The sequence below is a fragment of the Lampetra fluviatilis genome, chromosome 25 (genome assembly GCF_964198595.1).
Source record: "Lampetra fluviatilis chromosome 25, kcLamFluv1.1, whole genome shotgun sequence".
Taxonomy (NCBI): domain Eukaryota; kingdom Metazoa; phylum Chordata; class Hyperoartia; order Petromyzontiformes; family Petromyzontidae; genus Lampetra; species Lampetra fluviatilis.
Window position 1 is genome coordinate 5,266,488 of NC_136299.1, and position 25,155 is coordinate 5,291,642.

General features: G+C 47.4%; 1 protein-coding gene across 1 annotated transcript in view; it reads right to left on the reverse strand.

Annotated features, from left to right (window-relative positions):
* Positions 1-25,155, reverse strand: part of LOC144941610 (paired box protein Pax-9-like) — a 77,683-nt gene that overhangs the window by 24,621 nt on the left and 27,907 nt on the right. Inside the window, exon 3 of the mRNA XM_078867930.1 lies at positions 10,688-11,347. Coding sequence (XP_078724056.1) covers positions 10,688-11,347 — 660 coding nt within the window. The remainder of the gene's footprint in view (positions 1-10,687; positions 11,348-25,155) is intronic.

Consider the following 25,155-nt stretch of genomic DNA (forward strand, 5'->3'; position numbering starts at 1 on the left):
CCGGCAATTGTGTTAATTTTTCACTCGGGGCGCATTCTCTCTGTGAGCCGCGGTCCTCTTTCGCACGATCTCGCTGAGCATGGCCTGCCTTCCCACTTATCTTTCTCTCTCTCCCACCGTGAGATTTAGCTTGCTTAACATACCGACTCCCAGTCGTCATGCTATTGTTCAAATGACTCGCCTAAACCGATGAGCCGTGTTTCCCCGGCTTCTTGTGCCTATGATTACAATTGATTTGAGCAATTCCTAAAATTTGCCGTGCATAATTAATATATCTTTTAAAAAAAACACATAGGCTAGCCAGTTCATTATCTTAGCGCAGGTAAAATACGAGGCTTGTGATAACCGACTATAAGTGCGTGCTTTGACAGCCATTGGCAATGTTGTCAATGCAGAAGCTCTCAATGAAAATAAACGTTTCCTCCAAAGCACACACGGCAGCCGAGGAGAGCAATCTGGGGGGGGGCGGATCAGTGGAGCGGTGGCGCAGCAGTTAGCGCACTGCGCTATGAACTCGCTTGCCTCGACGTTTTAGATTCATATCCACGGCTAACACCAGTCGGGAATGAGTTATATCCCATTCTGTCCTATCCCCCCCCCCACACACACACACCCACCTTCACTAGAACGCATTGAACCAGCGTGGGGAAGTATGGTCGAACCGAATTCCGAAGACGCGGCGAGGGGGTGTTCACAGCAACGCAATGGAAAATGGTTGTAAATTAATAGGGTTAATCCTATTAATCCACGGTGTGACTATGGTAGTTGCAGTATTAGGTTATTCACAGACGGATAAGCAATGGGTCTGTGGTTCACGCGCATATAAGTTACTGAGAACGGAAGAGCGGTAGTTTTAATAAATTAGAATGTTTCAGATTAAATCGCTGAACTATGTTTCTCTTGGACAGACCCGTGTGTGTGTGTGTGTGTTATTCTATGTTTAACCATAAGAAATGTTTACACACCACATGCCCCTGTACGTTTCCCCTCTCTTCTAACATTTGCCATTGCAATTAAACAATCACTGTCAACGGCAAAGACGCAGGGCTTAGCAGCAACATAGAACACACACCGCATCAATCATATTAATATATAACAGATATAATAACAATTATTCATTATTATTCATGAAATTTATTTACAGCCCTGGTGCGGGATCTTTCTCTCCCCACTGCACGCTGGGGGGTAGGGCAGAGTTTGACGTCTCAAAGTGGAACGTCTGCTCTTTCCTCTGCTCCAGAATCGGACTGATGAATCCAAAGCTGTGCGCAATTTTATTCTGGTTTTTTTTCCCCCCGACAGAGATCTGCATGAAATCCCCCCCCCCCCCCACTACTTTTAAGATGTTTATCTCTACCATGAGTTACTGTTTCATCTCTCTCCCTGAGGAAGAAGACCATTTATGAAATGCCAATTACCGACCTCGGTTTTCTTTTGTAGCTGGCTTTGTGCTCCCCACAAGGCACGCTATGGATGCGTTGCGCTCGGTTTTTTGTTGTTGCGTGTGCGTGTCGCGCTCTCTGCTTTCTGGTTACTTGTTCGCGTCCAGCGCTCAGTGCGTTGAATCTCTCCGTCCACACAGCCCCGTGTCCATACGCAAGGCGCGTCTGTACACAATGCGGTAGATCCAACTCGAGCGGACTTGAAGGGAAAGGCGCAAGCGTTTGATGAATCACGTTTACTCAACGGACTGCAGAAGATTGCGCTGGGTGATGCACGTGCCCGCTGGAGCACGTGGCTGTCAATGCATCGCGATGGAGGCGACCGGAGCCGCAGCGTGTCTCAACGCCCTCTCTGCCACTCCGCTGCTGGATGAAGGCCTTCGCAGTGATGCTTAATGAGGCAACAGCGGTGCAAAGTTGCTCACAATTGAGACGTTGCAGAAGCGTGCTGGCTTATGTCACAATGCGCCGATTAATTAAGGCATTCCCATGCTGCGTCGGCCATGGGGATTGTTTGACCATACTTCACCACGGTGGTCAGTGAGGATTGGCGAAGGAGGGAGACGGGGTGAGAGGGCGGGGGGCGGCAGGGGCATGATCCCACAACCGGTTCAGATATCGCCGATTGCTATCCATGGCCGAGAAGCGGATTTAGGTCGCTAGCTTCCTGGCGGAGTGCGCTAACCACTGCATCACCGCTCCAGAGTGACCCTGGCCGTGTGGCGCTGTGGTCAGCGCTCTTGACTCGCAACTCGGCATGAGATTTCGGGTTCAATTCCCGGTCAGGGACTCGGGCTCATTCCTTCATTTCCCCACGGGGTGCCGATAATACGATTGAAAAGCCACGGTTGAGTCTTTGTCCTGTTGACTGACCGTCCCTCCCGCCCTACACGCGAATGTGGAATTTCCCACCACTCGTGCAGGATGCTGCTGATGGAGGTGAGTGTCGCACGATTGACTCGGTTGACCGCGGAGTTATTTTAGAGCGCAGTCCGAGTTCGGTGAAGCCGGCAATCCGAGCTCGATTCCTGGCGTCAGTGGCGAGTCGTATCTGCGTTGCGTTTCCCCCAAACCAGCACTGACCAGCATGGTGAAGTATGGTCAAAGAACAACGACAATGACCCCCCGTATCGCCTTAACAGACTGTTGGGGCAAGTGATGTATTCGCAAACAGCGCCTATGAAGGCCGGCACGGCACACGAGGGGCTTTGGTGGCTAACGCCACACCCGGCCGACTTTCCCCCAATACTGATGTTTTCACACCGCATCGGGTACTCGTTTGAGGCCGAGTCGACCTAGGGGGAGGCCCAGCACCGTCGCAGATATTCGCGACTGCTGTTGTTCGTGGGATGGAATCGACCTCGGGTCGCCGCGCTAACCACTTGCGCCACCGCTCCACGTGGAGAGGCGCTCAAACAACACCCAGAGCGGACCGACAACCGCGCGTGGAACTCCGTCGAGCAGCGAGGAGATCGCGACAAAGGGCCGAGCCTTAAAAACAAACTTCGTAGTCCGTTGTAGCGAAGCGAAGCGGCGACAGCGCACAACGTGAATTGTAGCCGTGCGCTATCATGTTGACTTGTTGGGGCGCTGTATTTGCACAACGGAGCGTGCGGTAGAAGGTAACGCGCGCGCACGTGCGCGTGTTGGCGTCCGATGCGCTCGTCACAAACAAAGGTGGAGGGGGTGTCTCGTGAAAGTCGGCGAATTGTCGCGACTCTGTGTGCACAGGCGCACGCACAACGCGGGGCACACGATGCAAGTCGCGATGTCAAATCCACTGCTGGGCGATAAGGCCTTGTTGTTGTCCGCGCCCTATCACAGTGAACCACGCTTTGTCAGTGGAGGGACGTCCAGTCATACGTTCATATATCACTCCTCGCTACTGATGTTAGCCGGAGCAGGGGATCGAACTTTTACGGCCGGGGTCCACAGTGCTGGTAGTGCACAGATGCACATCGCTTTAAATGTGGTGCGTAGTATGCGCGACTTTACTGTTCTGAAACGAACATCGTCTATTAAGTGTGTGTGTGTGTATATATATGGATTCGTAATTAATATAGAGATATGTATATATTAGAAAAGAATATATAAATGAGCAAAAGTTATATTTCACACATTTAACGAGACACAACGACAGTGAAATAAATATTAGCTTGTGGAAGTAATGGACAACGATTGGTTTCCATGCCTATTTAACCCCATATGGTGGTTAGAATGTCAGAAGCGATGATCATTCGGAACTCCTGAGGCTTAAACAACTCCTACGCCTTTCGATTTAAAGCTTTCGTGACTGCAGGGATTCATCTTCTTGGTTTTTTCGGTAAAGTCACGTAGAGGAGACAGACTCTGTCTCCTCGACAGACCTGTTCTCCACCTGAGGACGGCTACTTGCGTTGTGGCCGAAAAGTCGTGAGAATTATTTTATTATGCTTTATTTTTATTATTTTATTATTTCCATTCTACGTGACTTTACCGAAAGAACCAAGAAGATGAACTCCTACGCCGTCTTCAAAACTTTACAAATTATTCGGCGCTGCCCCTGGATTTCCAGTTGTGCACAAACAACAACTCAACATATTCGCCAAACAACACCGTGACCTCTTAAAAGTAAAACATATATATATAAAACAGCTGACGTTTTGGACAATGGCTCCTTCTTCATAGGACATGATAATCAGAAATTGTCAAAAGATCAGTAACTGCCCACACTGAAAATGTGCGTGCAGGCTGGAAATAAAAAAAGAGTAGCCCAATGATAATAATAATATCGTTATTAATTGATATTATTATTGATAATATTATTATTAATCGGTCCCCGCAGAGGTGATTTAGCACCTTACACATGCAGTATGGACAAAAGTGCTGTGACGGGCAAGGCGTAATGGGAATCAGAACGTGTATTAATACTGGAGGAATCCGATGAGCTATGAAGCTCTTTATCACAGGTGTTAAGCACTTCGCACTTGTCGCCTCCTAGCAATCACCTTGTACGTGTGGCGTTCATTCCTCGTACGGTCCCACAAAGTCAGACTCATATTCTTGGTTCTTTCGGTAAAGTCACGTAGAAGGGAAATAATAAAATAATATACATATAAAACAATACAAATTCTCACGACGTTTCGACTGGAACACAAGCAATCGTCATCAGGTGGATTTCCCTTCTACGTGACTTTACCGATAGAACCAAGAATATGAATCCCTGCAGTCACGAAAGCTTTAAGTCAACAATTTTTTTTTATCTTATTTTGGCAAAAGGATAACCGTCGTTAGGAATAGGTAGAGTTCGACACGCCTGTAAAAGTTCGCTGTCAACTTGTGCCCGCCATGTCGGCTCGTGTACAGGCTTCGAGGGATCACTCTCCAACGATACAAACTTCGTACTCCCGCGGCTATGGGGAGGGTGTGTGTTTTGCTTGTGGGAAGCCGTGCTTAGTTTGCTGGCCGTCTTCAGTTTGGTTGCATGCAACGTACAACGACGCAATGCCCCGATCCACAGATCCGACGGAGACATCACAGCAACGATGCTCTGCTACCACTGCCGCCTGTCATCTGGGCTTCACCACGTGACTACATCGGCAGCCGTACGAAAGGAGACGTTCGTTTTCCTTCCCCCGCACCTTCGATTAGCACGTTTGGCAACGTACGGTGGTGCGAACGAGGTTCAATGTACCCACGTACATACTGCGCTACGGAACCGGCGACCCGGGTTCGTTTGCTGCTCACGGACAAAACAAAAAAAGAGGCGAATATTTGGACCGATCCTGGGCCGGCATCCCTGAGGTCGACTCAGATGTGTAAAACGTCAGCACTGGGGAGACAAAGGCGGCCGAGCGTGGTTGCTGGCCACCCACCTCCTCGTGTGCCGTGTCGGCTCGCTACAACACGTGTCCCAGCAGTCTGTAATTTATGTACAAGGGGCATATTTGTCTTTGAAGCTTCATCACCCTCGCTTCAACTCACGTCTCGTTATGTCTTCTCCATGGACACTGTCTGTGACGTTCTAATTGTTGGTATATTCACGAAACCGGCACAAACTAAGCTGCTCTCTTCTTGGTTCTTTCGCTAAAGTCACGTAGAAGGGAAATAATAAAATAATAAAATCAACCATGCTATTATTTTATTATTTCCCTTCTACGTGACTTTACCGAAAGAACCAAGAAGATGAATCCCTGCAGTCACGAAAGCTTGAAATCGAAATTTTATAATGTTTTATTTTTATTATTTTATTATTTCCCTTCTACGTGACTTTACCGAAAGAACCAAGAAGATGAATCCCTGCAGTCACGAAAGCTTGAAATCGAAATTTTATTATGTTTTATTTTTATTATTTTATTATTTCCCTTCTACGTGACTTTTACCGAAAGAACCAAGGAGATGAATCCCTGCAGTCACGAAATCTTGAAATCGAAATTTTATTATGTTTTATTTTTATTATTTTTTTATTTCCATTCTACGTGACTTTACCGAAAGAACCAAGAAGATGAATCCCTGCAGTCACGAAAGCGTGAAATCGAAATTTTATTATGTTTTATTTTTATTATTTTATTATTTCCCTTCTACGTGACTTTACCGAAAGAACCAAGAAGATGAATCCATGCAGTCACGAAAGCTTGAAATCGAAATTTTATTATGTTTTATTTATTGATATACGTGGACTGTATATCTAGAATTTGAGCTTTGGTAATTCCCCAAGCATACTCCCGCAAGGGAAGAGGTCAATCATTCAAATATGTAAACGATGACTGCACTGCGCGTCTGAGTTGTAATGCGGGGGAAAAAAACTGGTCGACAGTTGTGTCTTTGTTTTTACCGCTGCCTGTTTCTTGTCGGGATGGTGCTCTGTACTGATGATTTCTAGTTACGATGAAGCTGGTCCATAGTTGAGTCTTTTCTTTCACTGCTGTTGGGTTGGCCCCATTTTCTCAAACCATTCAGTCGGTGGTTCTAAATGGACAAACATGGTCACACTTGTAGTTATTTTTGGTTGGTGGTTTGGATTAGGCCGATTCACATGTGTGTGTGTTTTTTAAATCTACCAACCAGAAAAGCTCGGATATACATATATACATACCAATATATAGTGGCCATGCAAAACGATCCACGTAAATTATACAATTTTTATCTACGTATGTACTTGGTATATTTACCGTTCATGTAAAATCATGTTTAACGAGTCCACAATTATACCCGTATAAAGAGGCAATTAGATGTTTTAATGATACGGACGACCCCCTAAAAAACGCCGTATCACCACCGTCACATTTTCTAACCTCGTAAAAAATATATTATCTTTGATTGTAAGAGTTTTATAATTTTACTTAATGTTAACAGCAATAAAACTGTAATTTATAAGCGTGATATATTTTCATTGCCGCCGATGGATCATTGCTTTACGACTTGGGCCACCACAGTAAACTAACCCACGCTTCATTTATATATTTGAACAATAGGCGTACGCTAGAACGAAACTAAAGTGTGTCGTTACAAGGCGCGGTGAGTATTCGTGAGCATATTGTACTACACTATTTAACACGCCAAGGTTTTCGCGACGAAAATATTACGGATGTCGAATCGTACGAGTACAAATGTGTGTGTGTGTGTGTCGTACACTCCTCCTCTCCTCCTCCACCCGACACAGCCAATTAAATAAAGTTGTCACGCGTTGAACAAATGTGCCGTTGTGTTTCTGCTCTCAGCGCACCGCCGGTTACTTTTGGAGAGCGATCCACGCAACATTTAATAATTGGGTACTTAGGCGATCACTTATTAAGACGTAAATAGATCACTGATCCTAATAATATAAGCGGTATACAATATATACATTACCTAAATGTGTACTTCGCGGACTATATTATTGCTATTGTTAAAAACAAGGATTGTCCCTAAACTCATTTAGCATGTTTTACAATGATTACACTCACTATACTATTTACCAAACATACCCTCTCAAAATTCGCACATCGTAATAATTATTCCTACGCACAGGTAACGCACACACATAGCCTTTTTTTTACTATAATTTGGCCAGTTAAAGAAAGTTGTTTCAAATGTTGCTGCTGGAATTAAGCCGACTGCATGGGTCATGCGTTATCACAACGAGATGACGCAGAGGGGCTTGAACTGATGGTAAAATTGCTTAATATGCCGGCTTTTGGAGACCCCCTCCCTTTCAAAGATGCACTGCTAACTTTCGGCACCTTTATATAACAATTGTGTACAGAAATTACACCTATGGGACAGGCCAGGGTTTCCCAAACTCCAGTCCTTTGCGGCTCACCACCACGTTACGTATTTCCGCGTTCACCAATTGCATCCCTATTCAAATACAAGTTAACTCGGTCCAACGAAGCACGCGCCCGATTGTTAAACACGCTTGCACGCAGTTCGCTACGCAATTAACGCTGTCTGCGTCAATAGAGCCGATTCAAAATAAGATCAAAATCTGTGCACACGCGTTCCACGTGCACGCGGATAGCGCTAAAGGCTTAGCGCGTCACGTGGGCCGGGTTTAACAATCATCAGGCGTGTGCAGCGTGGGCCGAGCTAATAGTAACGTGGAGGAGTACAATGGTCAACGTCGCGTGGTGGTGGTGAGCCACGCGGACCGGCGTTTGGGAAACCCTGGGATAGATATTTACAAAAAACAACATCGCTAATATTAACATTGTTGTTGTTATCGTTATTAAAGTTCCACTTCTAAGTAACACTGAACGAGTTCATATATACACAAAGACAAAGATCCCCTCCCCCCGTATAACCTCAACAGACTGTTGAGGGCAAGCGCTGTTATCGAGTAGTAGCACCTATGAAGGCCGGCACGGCACACAAGTAGGGGTGGGGGTGACCAGCACCACGCCCGGCCGCCTTTGTCTCCCTAGTGGCGATGTTTACACACCGCACCAGGTACACATTGGAGACTGAGTCGACGTACATATTGTTCCACACACACAAGTAGTCCGTACTGAATAACCACATGCGTGTCAAGATCATTATTCTCCACTGACTTCGCACCCTCTGCCTCTCGTTCCCTCGTTAAAGTCAATAAATACCTGCGGCCCGCTTGTTTCCCGTCGTGCAGCGGCTTGCGTCAGATGCCCGTCGCAAGTTAAGCCGCTACATAAACCAAAAGGTTGTTTTGAGTTGTATATATTCTTTAGACATACATACACATATATATATGTGAGAGACGTGTTCGGCTTAGCAGCGGTACAAATTTGTGGGGGTGGGGGGGGTTTCAAAGTCCCCGGCCGATGAGATCAAGAAAAGTAAAAGGCGTTGTAGGATATATGTAAATATGTGTTTTATTATACTTAACAAATGCTCCTGGAAAATAACATTGGTCTGGAAGGATCCTAGACTATGAGCAAAACATAAACAGTGCAGAACTTTGTATTAAGTGGACAGACGAAGCCAGTGGTCGTTTGTTTATTAATTCCAGTTTTTGTTTTATAATCGCGCCTTAATCGCTGTGCATAAAAGCATTAACCAACGTTTTCCAGCGAGTGTACGGTCAACGTTAAAGACTTGTAAAATACCCAGTGACTGGGGGGTTGGGGTGTAAGCCAACCCGCCGCTCTTCCAAAGCAACACAACAACATTGTTGCGGCCACAATATTTGCACACGAAAAAAATGTTTGGGAAATAGGGATTATATTGGAGGTGTAGATTTTTAAAAAATATATATATATATGTTTTCACGCTTCAGTTAAGTTGCCGTGTGCATTGCAAGAATACATCATCTCTCATGTACGTGTGAGACGCGTTCTTTCTAAAACGCCTGCGACCCACGGCATTCCGTCCACCTCGCTCTTGTCCGTGGTATTCACTCAAATAACTTTGCGTGAGATACTGACGCACAGTTTCGTCAAACTATTCAGATCGCTCGCGGAACTGAATTCGCCGTCGCCACGGATTCCCTTGTTGTGCCCATCGTTGTATCAGCCAAATCCACATCGATATTCAGTCTCGCGTTTTCTCATTACGCGTCCAACAAATAGAACTTGCCTTTCACTAATTCCTCGTCGTAATGTTCCTGTTTGTGCCTGCTATGCGTGATACACTATGTGCTGTATTATCTAACGAACTTCGTGTGTATGATGAGTATTAATTCAATTGTGGCTTGCGAGCTCGAGTTCATCTCAAGGGGGCTCGCGTGTGATTGAACCAACACGTGCTTTCGTTAATAAATGGCCGCCTACGTTGTCAAAGCGCTCGATTCACAGCCGTCGCTTTACGAATTCCTCCGGTCATAAGTACACTCAAGCCCATGATGATCGTGATGATGATGATCATCATCACCATCACTCGTTCAAGGTCGCTAAATGAGCAGGCCTACTACCACTTTGGTGGGAAGTTAACAGCGGACGTGTTGGGTAGGAAGGGGACTGCACCTCCGTGTTCAGAACACGACATCGTTGTTCGCGGTTCTGCGCTCGTCTGAGAGAGGAAGGGACGCATTGACATTCTAGCCCGGGTGTGACTCCACTGCTAGATGACGGCTTTACTATTTGATAGGGGGGCCCATGTGGTGATAACTCAGATTGATTGGGACCGATCGCGAGCAATGAAGACAAAGACGATGGCCACTGAAAGACACTCTAATCATCTTCCAGAAGGTTCTAGGAAGCTTAAATGTGGCACAAATATAGCCGCGTCTACGCTTTTCTAAGCAGAACAATAATACGTGTTTTGAGTTTGGACGAGATCAAACTCGCGGCGCGGAGGATTTAATCGGTTTCACTCATAGCGCAGAGCCAACCTAGAGTTCCGCATCGTTCCAAACTTCGCGATAATCGCTTACAAATACACCCCCCACCCTCCCACTTGTCAGTGAATCAAGCACAGAATTCGCACGCCGTAGAGTGTGACGCGAACGTCGATAAATAGCGGGGAATTGCCCACCAGCGGGGGCGATGAGCAAAAGAAGCAAAACACTTTGGGGCCAAAGCAGTTCAAAGTGCCCCGCCATTCATTTGTGAGGGGGGGTGGGGGGGAATGCCAGCGCATGAAATATCAGCTGAAATTAAAATCCTCATAAATATAACAAGCAATTTTTCATTAAACAATGCAATTCCTCTCTTTTGTCTATCTTGTCTGCAAAAAAATATTTCTGCTTAGCCCCCCCACCGCCACCCCCCAATGAGCTATAACCGCCGCTGCATGGCTACCAGCCACGTGCATCCCACGAAGTGAGAACGTGACCCACGCTACCCAGCGTGCAACAGGCGCGCGGCGCGACTCACCTTGCAGGGCGGCCCTGTATCCCAGGATGTCGCTCACGGAGTGCGACGAGGGCCATGCCCTGGGCATGCACATGGAGCCCATGCCCATCCCGACCCCGACTCCTACCCCGGGCATCGCGGCGGGGCTGGGCACCTTTGGAGCCATGGCGCTCGGATACGCGTAAATGTGATTGTACGGAAGGGCGCCCGACGGGGTCGACTGCCCCTGCTGCTGCTTGGAGCCGTCGTAGTGCGAGGAGCTGCCCGCGTTGGGCGGCTGCGACAGGTTGCCGATCTTGTTGCGCAGGATGCGGCTGATGGAGCTCACGGAGGGCACGTTGTACTTGTCGCAGACGCCGTCGGCGAGCAGCTTGTCGCGGATCTCCCACGCGAAGATGCCCGGGTCTCGCTGCTTGTACGTGCGGATGTGGTTGACCACGTTGGGGGTGGTGACGCGCGGCTTGCTGCCGCCGATGGCTCCGGGCAGGATGGAGCCCGTCTCGTTGTAGCGAGCGAGGATCTTGGAGACGCAGCCGTGGGACACGCGCAGCTGGCGCGAGATGTCGCACGGCCTGATGCCCAGCTGCGCCATCTCGACGATGCGCAGGCGGATGGCGTTAGGCAGCGGTCGCCCGTTCACGAAGACGCCGCCCAGCTGGTTCACCTCGCCGAACGACTGGTCTGTGTGCGTGTGCGTGCGTGGGTGGTGATGGTGGTGGTGACGGTGGTGATGATGGTGACGGTGGTAACGTTGATGATGATGGTGACGATGGTGATAGTGGTGATGATGATGACGGTAGTGGTGATGGTGATGATGGAGAGGAGGGTGATGGTGACGATGGTGATGATGATGTTGATGATGATGGTTATGATGGAGAGGATGGTGACGATGGTGGTGATGATGATGGTGGTGATAATGGTGATGCGCGGCGAGAGTTATTGGGTTGGTTTATGGTATTTAAAAAAACTGTAATTTGTTTTTAGCAAAATTGTTGAATTGTTCAATAATACATATTCATAAATAACAATTAGTGCGTTCGTCAAAAATAAAATTGTCATGATAATTAGTAAAAAAATAATAATCATAATCGAACATTAAAATTGTCAGTAAAATACGTACTCGAAAATTATATCATCATTATTATAATAACCAATAATAATATTTACTATGACAAAAAATTTAACAAATTTACCAACGTTAAAATATTTGTATCGAACAAAATAAATCTTCAAAAGAAAAGTCTCCATTTATCGCGACGTTAAACCTATCCCATTAAAATATGAGCACAATAAAATATAACCATCGTGAAAATTAAATAATCATCATCGATCGCCATCGCAAAAATGAAAGTATTAAAATAACACAAAGAATGAAATCATCATCATCATTAGCAATCATCCATCAGGTTCACTCCGGACCTCTCCAGGTCCACGCTGCTGCTGCCATCACCGCCGACCGCTGTTGAAGGTGTTGGGTGTTGGGGTGTTCACGCGAAATATCTGATCGTGAACGACAACACCACTCGCTGGCCTGCTCGCGTGCCTCGATGCTAATGCGGGCGCACATTCGACGGTAGGCTATATATTTACACCACACCATAACATTAAACAAGGACGAAGGCAAAGATCACCCGTATAGCCCTCGCAGACTGTTGGGGCAAGTGCTGTTAGCGAGCACCCGATGAAGGCCGGAACGGAACACGGGGGGGGGGGGGGGGTGGGTGGCCAGCAGCACCACGCCCGGCCGCCTTTGTCTCACTTAGTGGCGATGTTTACACACAGCACCAGGTATTCATTTGAGGCCGAATCGACCTAGGGGCGGCCCTAGACCGGTTCAAATATTCACCACTTGTTGTTATTGGTCGTGAGCGGGAATCAAACTCGGGGCGCTGGGTTCGTAGGGCAGTGCGCTCGGTCTATGCATCCTCAAATAAATACCTGGTGCGATATTAAAGCATCGCTACTGGGGAGACAAAGGTGGCCGGGCGTGGTGGTGGCTACCCACCTCCTCGTGTGCCGTTTCAGCCTTCACAGTTGCTCACGAATAGCACTTTCCCCGATAGTCTGTTAAACGCTCTATGGGGGGTATTTGTCTTTTAATAGTACATTTTCCGGTATGAATTACGAAATAAACATATTATGGAGGACCTTGATTTGTTGTATACTATTTATAAGCATTTAATGATTTTTATTAGCGGTGCCCGGAATAAGAATCGCATGTTTTTATTCTAAGATAACTTCTGAATAATGTCAAGAATCGCATTTTTAACAAATCTCAACAGATTCGTCAATAACATTGCATTATAACAAGTGACGTTTCAGTCAATGGCCCTTGTTCATGGCAGAGAGATTAACTTCACGGTACAGCAAGATCAAATGCATTGGTTTTATTTTCTTGAAAATTACTGGGTACATTTTGCGCGATCACAATTTTTGTCATGAGAAGCCCCTATATATGAACTAAATACAAACTCTCCATATGAAGAAGGCCCATTGCTCGAATCGTCGCCTATCGTACATTCTATTTAAGGCTGTGTTATCGACGACTGTGATAGTCTAACTCTAAATCTTAAGCAACGTTCTCATTATCGGTCAACAGACAACCCGACATTTGAAATTAACGTACATTCTGCTATCATGCGTATTCGCACTAATGCAGATTGGTTAACGTATACGCGTAGGAGTTTAATATTGATATAGTCTCCGTTTTATTCACATCCATTAGGTAAGTAAAATCCACACTTGTTAAAACGTTTAAAGAAATTAAGTGTTATTATTACAAAAAAAATTGTAATCCCACGCTAAGGCACTTGACCACCCAAGCAATATTGTAGGGATTTCTACCAAATTATATATTTGATACAATTCTTTGAAAATACTGTTGCAGACTCTTGTATTAAGATCGTTCGCATTTAAATCACACACCGTGGAGTGTATGTATATATATGTGTGTGTAGTGGGGAGCCGTAGTGCAGTGGTTAGTGCCCTGCGCTACAAACCCGGCTTCCCAAGTTCGATCAACACCAGGGACGATTAATTATCCGAACCTGGTCCTGATCCTCCCCTAACTCGACTCAGCCTCATATGAGTTCTTGGTGCGACGTGTAAACATGACCACTTGGGAGACAAAGGCGACCGAGCGGGATCGCGGGCTACCAAATACGCACGTGTGCGTTGCCGGCGTGCTAACAAACAGTGCTTTCCCCAACAGTCAGTTAGGGCTATGTGTGGTCTTTGTCCTTGTGTGTGTGTATATATACAGTGGGGAGTGGTGGCGTAGCGGTTAACGCGCTGCGCTATGAACCTGGCGACCCGGGTTCGATTCCCGCTCACGGCTAACACCAGTGACGATTATTTGAATCGGTCTTGGGCCCTCCCCTAAGTCGACTCTGCCTTAATGAGTACCTGGTGCGGTGTGTAAACATCGCCACTGGGGAGACAAAGGCGGTCGGGCGTGGTGCTGGCCCACCCACCCCCTCGTGTACCGTTCCGGCATTCATAGGTGCTCGCTAATAGCACTTGCCACTACAGTCTGTTAAGGCTATACGGGGGATCTTTATATATATAATAAGGAGGTTAAACAATTGTACACACCCTGGCGTGCTGTTAACCCATTTTGCCGAGTAAAATAAACGCCACTCACTTCAAATAAATCCGGTCAGAATAAACAAACCTCGGGCGATCTGAAGATCTAAACCATCTCTTAAAAGGAAAGGGGTTAAATAACTCCTAGACATGCACTACTGTTCGATGCTGTCCTATAAATAATGTGAGTTATTACTAAATAAATAACTGCTCAAAGCACGCGCAGCCTATATTAGGAATTACTGCAGGGGGACGTTGAATACCAGAAAATTATTCGACTGTTTTCTGTGTTTATTAATTAATCATAGCGTTTTATATAGTTACATATCAGAAATCCGTGTATTAGTAGCCTACAACGCAATACTCGATGTCAAATCCACTGCCGGATTTTGGCTTTCCCAGAAAATATATAGATAAGAGTCAAAACCGCAACACGTTTCTCAATAACACTGCCATGAATTAAGAAAAAACTGACACGTGCGTGTGTATATATATAAAAGGCGACGTGTTCGAATATTACTCTAATTTCATAGCAGAGTATTTTCGCCTATTATACATTATTATTTCCAATCTATGGCAAATTATTGTTTCCGAATGTGTGTTCAATTATTTGCGCTGGTGGCCCACTTGCCAACAAATTGGTTTAATACACCGAGAGAATAAGTTCTGGTATTGAATAACAATGTGTGGTGGACACGCGGGCCGTTTCCGTCCAATGCTTAGGACCCTACCACCTTTAATCAGCAGTGCGAACAGCACGCGATACTTTCAGACAGAAGAGTTCGGAACGCGTGTTGTTGTCGTTATGATTATTATTATTTTGGGCCTTCTCACATCCATCTCGCTCATCTAAATGTATTATTCATCACAAACGTCGTAGCAATCAAATATATAAATAGTAGTATTATTCTTCTTGGTTCTTTCGGTAAAGTCACGTAGAAGGGAAATAATACAATTATAAAAATAAAACATTAAATAATTCTCACGACGTTTCGGCCACAACGCAAGCAGCCGTCCTCAGGTGGAGAGCAGGTTTGTAGAGTAGACAGAGTCTGAATGACACACTCCAGGCTTGGAGCAACTATTTAAGCTGGGATGGAGGGGGGAAGGGCGCCTTGACAAAATAATTTGTATTATTTGTATTATTATTGTGAATTACAGTGGCATTGCCTTTCAACGATAATGCCCCGCGCAACCAAGCCAGCCTACCAGCAGAGTTCTGACAATTGTCAGATGATTAGAAATTGAAACCAGGACGTAGAGGCGTAACCGTGTACTCTCGTGTTAGTGCCGTGCTTCGAGAAATCCCTATTACAGTACAACCAAGCCAGCCAAAACAGCGTTACGGAGAGAGAAAAAACCGAAATCTAGTGATGAAAATTTGAGATCTGGGAGGGGGGCCGTACAGGCGCTCCTTGTACTCTGGTGGTGGTGCCTCACGCCGATAATTCCCTGCACAAGCAAGCCTATCAGCGGAGCGCCGGGAAAAAAAAAATCTCGAGTGGCGAGACATCGATCCGTGCGGCACGAGGCTGAGCGATTACGCGCGCGTATTTCGCGGCGCGTGTGGATTGTTGCGAGTTTGTACGTAGTTCTCTCTCGCTCGCGGATGGGTGCGTGCGTGGGTTACACGGGGCCGACGGACAGCGAGCGAAGCAGCAGCCTTACCCATTGACAGCTCCGTCGTTGCGCGTGGTGCGGCGTTAATCCTCCGAAGTCACGCGTCTTCAACTCTCCTGTCGGTTCACTCCGCGCAACACAGGGACTTGGCGTGGCCTCCTCTGCGCTTGTCTCTCCCCCAGTCTTGTACTCATGGACACGTGTGCAGATATATGTTCGCCTGCTGCTGCTGCTGCTACTATCGCTGCTGCTGCTGCTGCTGCTTGTTGACGCTGCGTGAGAGAATTCTACATGGATGGGAGGTAAAACTGATCCCAGAGTGGCCCGCGAATGCCAACTTGATGAATCGGTGTGCGTCGGCGCGCGCTGTCAGTTTGACAAACTGGGCTCCTCACGGCACTAAGCAGCGCGCTCCCAAGCCGTGCAGGAACCCCTAATACGATATCCTATAAGCCTGGCTGCCGGGGGTACCTGATATAGCGCTTGAGAGAATGTCGTTAGCTCACCCACCCCTACCCCGCCGCCTACTCCCCCACTTCCCCCTTACTCCCCCCTACACCCCCACCCCGGACCCTCCTCCTTCTCCCTCCTCCCATACCCTCCCTGGCCCACCACCACAGACCGCGCTCCCCCCATTCATTCAATATTCATGTGCGGCCGCCGCTGTAGTCACAACGCCCAACCTTCGCGGTTGGCGGACGTGGGATTTGATTGACAGCGGAATTTTTTTTTTGGGGGGTTAGGGGAGGGGGGAAGGGTTACGCAATTTCGCACTTAGAAATGCACTCGTTTCATTAAATTATTAACGTGTGTGTGTGAACGTGTGTGTGTGTGTCATTGTCATCCATGCTCGATCTACTGCTGGATGAATCTCTCCTCACCGCCCCACGTCCCTCCCGCGCCCCAAGTCATCGCCATGCCTCTCACAATCCCACGATGGGATACTCCGCTTGCTGCACGACACGAGCCGATTTCATCGCTCCATCTCCTCGGTGGCTGACGTATACGCGCCGTGTGTACGCGTGTGTGTGTGTGTATATATATACAACAAACATCAGTTTGTGTGAACATCAGCACTGGGGAGACAAAGGCGGTTGGGCTTGGTGATGGCCACCCACCCCCTCGTGTGCCGTGCCGGCCTTCATAGGTGCTCGCTAACAGCACTTGCCCCAACAGTCTGTTAAGGCTACACGGGGGGATATTTGTATTTGCTTAATATATGCACAACGAACATCAGTTTGGGACAACCACATCAAGAAACAACTGCTGAGCCTACTTCAGCAGTTTGTTCTTGCTGTGGTTGTCCCACCCGATGACGGTTGCTTGTGTTGCGATCGAAACGTCGTGATCTATTATTCTTTCTACCTACGTGACTTCACCGAAAGAACCAAAGAGCATGGATTCCTGCAGTCACGAGAGCTTCAAATCAAGATTGAACATCAGTTTGTGTAAACATGAGCGCTGGGGAGACAAAGACGGCGGGGCGTGGTGATGGCCACCTTCTCTCTTCACGTGTGTCGGTCCAGGCGCGTTAATAGGTGCTCGCTAACAGCACTTGCCCGCCCCAACAACTTGCTAAGTCTGTCCGGGGACATCGTCGTCTTTGCTGTTCAGCGCAACCACTGTGCAATGGTCACAAATTAAATTCTGCACTCTGTGTGTGTTGTTCGTCAGGGCCGATGTTAGATCGCATGCGCATTCGTTAATTGAAGATATGTGAAAGAAAAAAACGTGCATAGTCATCATTCTATGAAAGTATCTTGGGGAGGATCTATACTACCCCACGATAATTAATGTTTAGAAACATTGAGAGTTTCTTTTGCATTTTTATCTGCGACTCGTGCACTTTGCAGCTGCAAACTTAAACTAAACTTACATCCACGCTGTCCTTTAAGATACACATCTGTGATTTTGTGCATTTGATGTAAAAAAAAGAGAAGAGTGGTCCAGAATATCTTCCTTAATTTGTGTGTAATAGAGTGTACGTAAACACACACTTAATACGTGAGATTTGCGAGTCAGATATCATTCCAGAGAAAATGCTTCGTTTGATTCTCCTATTACTCTTGTGCGCGCAAACTATGGACAAATTACTGATGACATTTGAATTTAAATAACATGTGTGTACAATTGTACACGGGCTGACAGAGTGGGGAGTGGTCGCGTAGATGGTGCGCTACGAACCCGACGACCCGAGTTCACGTCTCGCTCACGGCCAGTAACAGTGGCGAAGAACCTGAACCAGTCCCCGGGACCCAAAACCTAGAGCTCGACTTGGCCTCAAACGGATACCCTGGTGCCACGTATGAACATGGCTACACGAGAGACAAAGGCGGCCGGGACCTGGTGCTGACCACCCACCCGCTTGTAATAATAATAATAATAGTTCAATTTATAACGCGCGCAAATTTGCAGACGTAGTGGCCGCAACTCAGAGGCGCGGAGCCAAGCTCAGAGTCGCTCGAAAGCACGTGGTTGTAGAGGTGAGTTTTTAAGTCTCTCTTGAAGGAGGCGATTGAGGTGATGCTGCGAATATGCAGAGGGATATCGTTCCAAACTGTTGGGGCTGCCACCGAGAAGCGGCGCATAGACACGATGACCATCCTGGATCTTGGTATCAAGAGGAGGTCGTGAGTCGCGCTGCGCAGGCATCTGCCGTGTGCTGAGCTGCAAGTGCGCCATGCAGGCCTTGCTAGGTAGCTTCTCGCCAGCAGCACTTGCCCCAACAGACTAAACAGGCTATACGGGGTGGGGTGTCTTTTGTCTTTTGTATGGCCAAGGTGGCCAGTGGGAGTGAACGAGTCTCCATCGCTCGTGGTTCTGCCCCACGAGTCGCCGTCTCCGCTTGGCTCGTGATCTCCGAGCCCCTGGCGAGGGAGGTTCAACCTCCGGGTCCGTGTCGCTCTTAATTGGCTGAGCCGGGGTTGGGGGGGGTGGGGAGCGGTGGTGCGGTGCTTAGCGAGCGCAACTGCGCTCTGCTACACGCAGCTCGGCTACGCCTGAGTTCGATTCCCGGCCACGGGTAACGTCAATGGCGAGTGACATCCAGACCGGTCATGCCCCCAACCCCCCCCAACCCACCACACCCCACCACGACTCCTCCCCTCCCCCGGCCAGCCGCTCCTCTTCAACAAACTCTCGCGAAACAGGGTGGTGAAGTATGGTTAAACGACCCCACGACAGAGGAGGCATGGGGGGGGAGGGAGGGGGGGCGGCTTCGTTCAAAATTTTATTGCCAAAAGGGGTGTAAATTATACATGGTTTTCATGAGTTCCATAGGCTTGAAATGTGTTTCTATACAAACGTACACGCGTACGAACCCACATGCCTACGTGTGTGTGTATGTACGCATGTGTGTCATGTGAGTATGCACGTATGGAAGTGGTGGCGCAGAGGTTAGCGCACGGAGCTACGAACCCGTTGGCAGAGTTCGATCCCCGCTCACGGTCAGCGTGAGTGATGGATTTCTGAACCTGTCCTGGGCTGGGCCTCCCCTAGATAGACTCATCATTCAATGAGTACCTGGTGCGGTGCGAAATACACAAGTTTTCAAGTTTCAAGTTCATTTATTAGGTATATCCCTATGAGCCATTCGGCTCTTGAATCGGGTGCAACCGCAACAAACAAAAACATGAACAAGAAAACCTCTTAAAGTGACTGTGACTATGTGCAAACTGAAAATCCAGAAGAAGAAAAAACAGCAAAAATTCCAGAAAAAAAGCACGTACACATAAGCATTGGGGAGACAAAGGCGGCCGGACGTGATGATTGCCACCCCCACCGCACTCGTGGGCCCTGTCGGCCTCCTTGATAGGTGCTCGCTAACAGCACTCGCCCCAACAGTCTGCCAAAGGCCGTTATGGGAGATCGTTGTCTTGTGCGCAACGACCACGATCAATGATCCATTCGTCTTATGTGCGACTTGTTGAGAAAAGCCAGCGTGGCGGGGCTTGTGCAGGACGCGTCGCGAGGTGGGATGGCGGGCGTGCGGGCGGACACAGCGACTGAGTGGCAGCCACTGTCGGAGGGTTTCCAGTGTCCCCGAGAGGACGTCCCACGCAGGAGATGGAGCGATGAAACAAAAACAAAACTCGGCTCCCGTGTGCGACGGGCGCGAGCCTGCTCCGCGTGTTCATCGCATCGCCGTGAGAGATGGCGGCGAATTGGTGGGGTGGGCCCTCCACCCAGCAGTGGATGAATCACGGGTGGATGACGATATCGGCAGCAGAACAACTAACTGGTCTCGTTTGCTGAAGAAAAAACAAAGAGAGACAAATGTCCCCCGTGCAGCCTGAACAGACTTTTGGGGCAAGTGCAGTGGCGTTTAATTTCACTCGGCAAAATGGGTTAACAGCACGGCGATGGTATAACCTCCTTAGAATATATATGCACAAGTATAGGTCAAATATCCCCCGTATAGCCTTAACTGACTGTTGGGGAAAGTGCTGTTAACGAGCGCCTGTGAAGGGTGGAACGGCACGCCAGGAGGTAGGTGACCAGCACCACGCCCGACCGCCTTTGTCTCCCAGTGGCGATGTTTACCTGGCACTCGGGTGGTGCCCTGCGAGAAGTCCAAGGACCGATTCGTCACTCGTGATGACCGTGAGCGGGCATCGAACTCAGGTGGCCGGGTTCGTAGCGCGGCGCGCCGACCACTGGCGCTACCCGGAAGGCACGCGCACGTACACGCGCGCACGTGCACGCGCACGTACACACGAAGATCCATGTGCGGTAAGGGACGGTGTAGAGTCCGATGCACCACCGCATCCTCAATGCTGTCCGTTCCCAATAGCCCGTGTAAAGTCAAACAAGACGTTCCCTCGATCGCACAAGGTGTGGGTTACGTTTGAATTGCTACCTGCGTGTGTGTGTGTACTATACGGTGCACCGTCGATAATTCTAAATGACTGTTTACGGAGCACTGCGCCGTGAATCCAGCCACCCGCTGAGTTCCATTCCAGACCACGGCTAACACCGAGTGGCCAGATATGTCTGAACCAGTCTGTCCTGGCTCTTGACCCCCAACACCAGCGCTTTCAGATGCACTTTTTTGCGGCCGTCTGGAACGCTCTTCCTCCCGATATTAGTAAGTCACCGGAGCCATTCACGTTTGAATCATCTAGATTGTAAACTCATTTTTTGAGAACTCCTTTTCTTTTAGTTTAGTGTGTTTGCCCTTCCCCACGCGCCTCCGATGAGCACGTGGCGCAAGTCATAGTGACGATATCGACTTGCAACGAGTCGCACGGGGAGGACGCTCACGCGTTCTGGACGAGAAAAAGACAGAGAGAGAACGACTCAGAGGCGCGAGGGAGTTGTGGCCTTCATCCAGCAGAAGGTTGACGAATTCTAGTTCTTAGGTTTTTTTCGGTAAAGTCTAACCTAAGAATATGAATCCTTGCAGTCACGAAAGCTTCAAATCTAGAATTGGCCAATTCTTGTTTTAACGGTATTATTTCATATGGGCACTCATTGTTACAATTATTACATAGAACAGCAATATATCTCTCAAACTGCAAGTTACGTGTAACCAATAACCCATGCATACTAAAACACTAATCGCGTCTTTCTTATTTTGAGTTCTACGCTATGCAGTTGCTGTTTAACGTTAAATAAATGATAATGCTGTTGCTTTATAGCGTGTACTGTATATATAAGGCTACACGTTGAACTGAGTGCCTACATTAATTACACCAAACGAAAACATTGCGTATTTGACAACCGCCGAGTTTGTATATTATGATCAAGCGACACTTTAAGCAATTGTATCGGCTCCTGTGTTGTGTTAAATGGATTGCTCCCCGAGTGGCACTTAGCGCGGACTATATATATGTGTGTGTGTGTATATATGACTATGTGTGTGTGTGTGTATATAGTCCAAAGCTGCGTGCCTGGTCACCATCACGCCCGTGGTGAATCGTGATGATGAACACACATCTGCAATCGCACGGCTACGGAGTGTCGTATTTCGCACGCGGCGTACGCGTTTCACCCACTCTCTACCACCACTACGCACACACACATATATATACACACGGACGTGTATACATATAACGTTGCAAGTGCTCAATACAAGAAACGTATTAACTCGTTAATACATTACAACTTTGTGCTGTTTGTTGCTAGTTCCGTTGGTGTTGGCCTTGTGGGCTTTGGTGCCTGTGCTCAGAAACTGATAAAAAAAAATATTACACACGCGTTTATCCTAAACACTGTGTATGTTATGTACGTATATATATATAAACACGCATATAGATGCGCTTCTGCGGCCGTCTGGAACGCTCCTCCCGATATTCGGAAGCCACTGAAGCTATGCACTTTTAATTCTAGATTGAAAACTCATTTCTTTACAACTACTTTTTGTGTTTAGTTCGTTGTCCTTCCCCCGCACTTACGATTAGCGAGGTTGGCTACGTACGGTGCAAAAAAAAGTTCGACATAAGTACGTGTGCCAGTTAATAAACTATCTTCCGTACCAGTGTATAATGCACGTAACTTACAAACACATAACGGATATGTATGCAATTATATATATACAGTACCTGCTTGCCATATGACATCTGCATCACACTGTTTAATACTACAATTCAAAAGCGGAAATGCTGCAACTAAAGCAGGTGATACAGATACAGAGCCATGTATTCTGTCGTGCACGTCGTGTTTCGCGCACGCAGCACATACAAGTGACGATGGCCCATGTTCAACTCTGGTGTGAGATTACCGAACTATGGACGGCGGAGTTGGCATACGCGTGGGACCGCGTGTGAAGGGAGCTGTAAGTTCGAAACGGTTTGGCGATTTGTGTTCATGAACGGGATAGTCGATCACAACCCCGGTTCGATTAATTTGCATGCTGACACTTTGAATGGTAACCTTCATTAAACGTCGTTGCATTGCACCTGTAGATTGTAGGCCATCTTCTTCGGATTCCTGTGGCTGATGTTTATGTAGAGCAACAGCTGTGATTTTTTTTTACTTTCAGGTTTGTTGAGCTCGATAAGTGCGTCAAGGATTAAAACTACGAAACAGTTTTTTTTTTTTACCAAGTAAGGCCCACTGAGCCATATCGCTCTTTTTCAAAAGTGACCTGGCCACAAATGATCGCTCAACGAAGTGGCTCATCATCATCACGTGTAAATGTATCGCAGCAGTCAAATACTCGAGACGTGTGTTCGTTCTAAATGTGGAGGGGAAATCCGGAGGACCTGGAGAAAAATCCACGCAACCACGGGGAGGGAGAACACGCAAACTCCAAATAAACAGCAGCAGGCGTCAGGGTCGGTATCGAACCCACGACCTCCTGCATACCAGGCGAGGTAGTTAACATCTCGCCACCGTGGCGACCACATTATTATAATGCCCCCCCCCTCCCTCCCTCCTTCGTATTTGTGAATCGGACATTGAGTCTAAGTCAAACGTGTCACGTGGTTCTGTTCTGGATGGCGACCGTAGTCTCCGCACACTGATCGGAGAGTTTTTAATATTCCGTTTGTGCATCATCATCATCGTCGTGAAGTACAATTCTCATCTGCTGCTGCTGCTGCCACGGTTTGTGCTGTGGATGCGTTTTTTTTCTGCGTGTGGTTTAGTTTGTTGTCCTTCCCCCCCCAAGCAGCTCCGATTAGCACGGTTTGCCTACGTACGGTGCGAAAGAAGTTCCACATACGTACGTACGTACGTCGGGACTGTGGCCCAGAAACTTCGCGGCTGATCGAAGCCAGGGGTGGGTCGGGTGAGGGTCTGGGTGCGAGATTCCAATTTAGAAGGGGGGAGTGGAGGGAGTGAAATGCAGACGTCCGGACAATGACCGGGGGGGGGGGGGGGTGACTCTCCGTCCCACGTGAACACCATTGTTGTCTTTCTCTCTCGCTGAAGAAACACTTCACCTGCCCACTTCAGAATCAGATTCGGATCATTGATTTACACCGGAGAAATCCGATGAGCTATGAAGCTCTTTTTCAAAAGATTTTCAGGAATGACGGAGCAGAACGTCATAGCAACAAACAATGCAAAAATACGAAAGGGGTGCAAGGTATCGGAAAGATAAACAGATCATTAAAAATTATATAAATAAAACTAAACGATGTATTTTTTATCTTTCTAAGTAATTAACTTCTTTTTCAGAAGCGACCTGGACACAGGGTGGTTCAGATGTCTTGTGACCCCCCCCCCCCACTAATTAATTGACCCCTCCCATTTTCCCTTAATTGCGTATTAATTTATTTAATTAAATATATTACGTTGTAAACAATTAAACGTGGGGGGGGGGCGTCACAAGACATGTGGAGCAGCCTGCCGAGGCTAGTTGACAGCTCGTTGACCAAGCCACTGCCACACGAGCACCTCCTTTGTGCCGTGCAAGTCGTGGCGGGGGTTGGGGGGCTTACGAGGCCATACTTCACCATGCTGGTCGATGCAGGCCCTGCATAGGCACGAGAGCATTACAGTGCATTTACAACAATGCATAGACGGAGGACATCGAAGCATGCGTATATTTAAAAAAAAAAACTGATTGTTTATGAATTTTATACAGTCTTTTGTTGTCTCTGTGTTATTTTTTGTTTTTAATTATTCAGCATTGCATACGTATCTGGATGTCTCGTGTACGGCTTGTGAATTGGTCGGAAATTATTAAAAGCGAGACACGAACATAGCATGTATATTATTATTAGTTTCATTCGACCTATTCTGAAGGTCCTTTTAACAGATCGTAACAAGTTTCGATTTAAATCTTTCGTGACTGCAGGGATTAATCTTCTTGGTTCTTTCGGAACAGTCACGTAGAAGGGAAATAATAAAATATTATGTTTTATTTTTATTATTTTATTATTTCCCTTCTACGTGACTTTACCGCAAGAACCAAGAAAAAGATCGTAACAAGTTTCACGAAAACAACGCGCAACCCTTTGTAAACCCACTACAGCATTAAGGCGTCGGTCAAGTGGGGCATGTTTGGCCATACTTCACCACGATGGTCAGCGCCGCTTAGTGAAGTGGACTGGGGGGGGGCGGGGAGGGGTGGCAGTACTGGTTCAGGCATCGCTCGCCACTGATGTTACCCGTGACCGCGAATCGAACTCAGGTCGCAGGGGTTTGTTGACACTCCGCTTCCCGGAACTCCTGCATCGAGTGGTGAATCATTTGTTGAGTCCATCAGACGATGGAGAGTGTGTTTATTTATTTACTTTATATATAACATACTCTTTGGTTCTTTCGGTAAAGTCACGTAGGTAGAAAAATAAAATAAATCACAACGTTTCGGGCGCAACACAAGCATCAGCAGC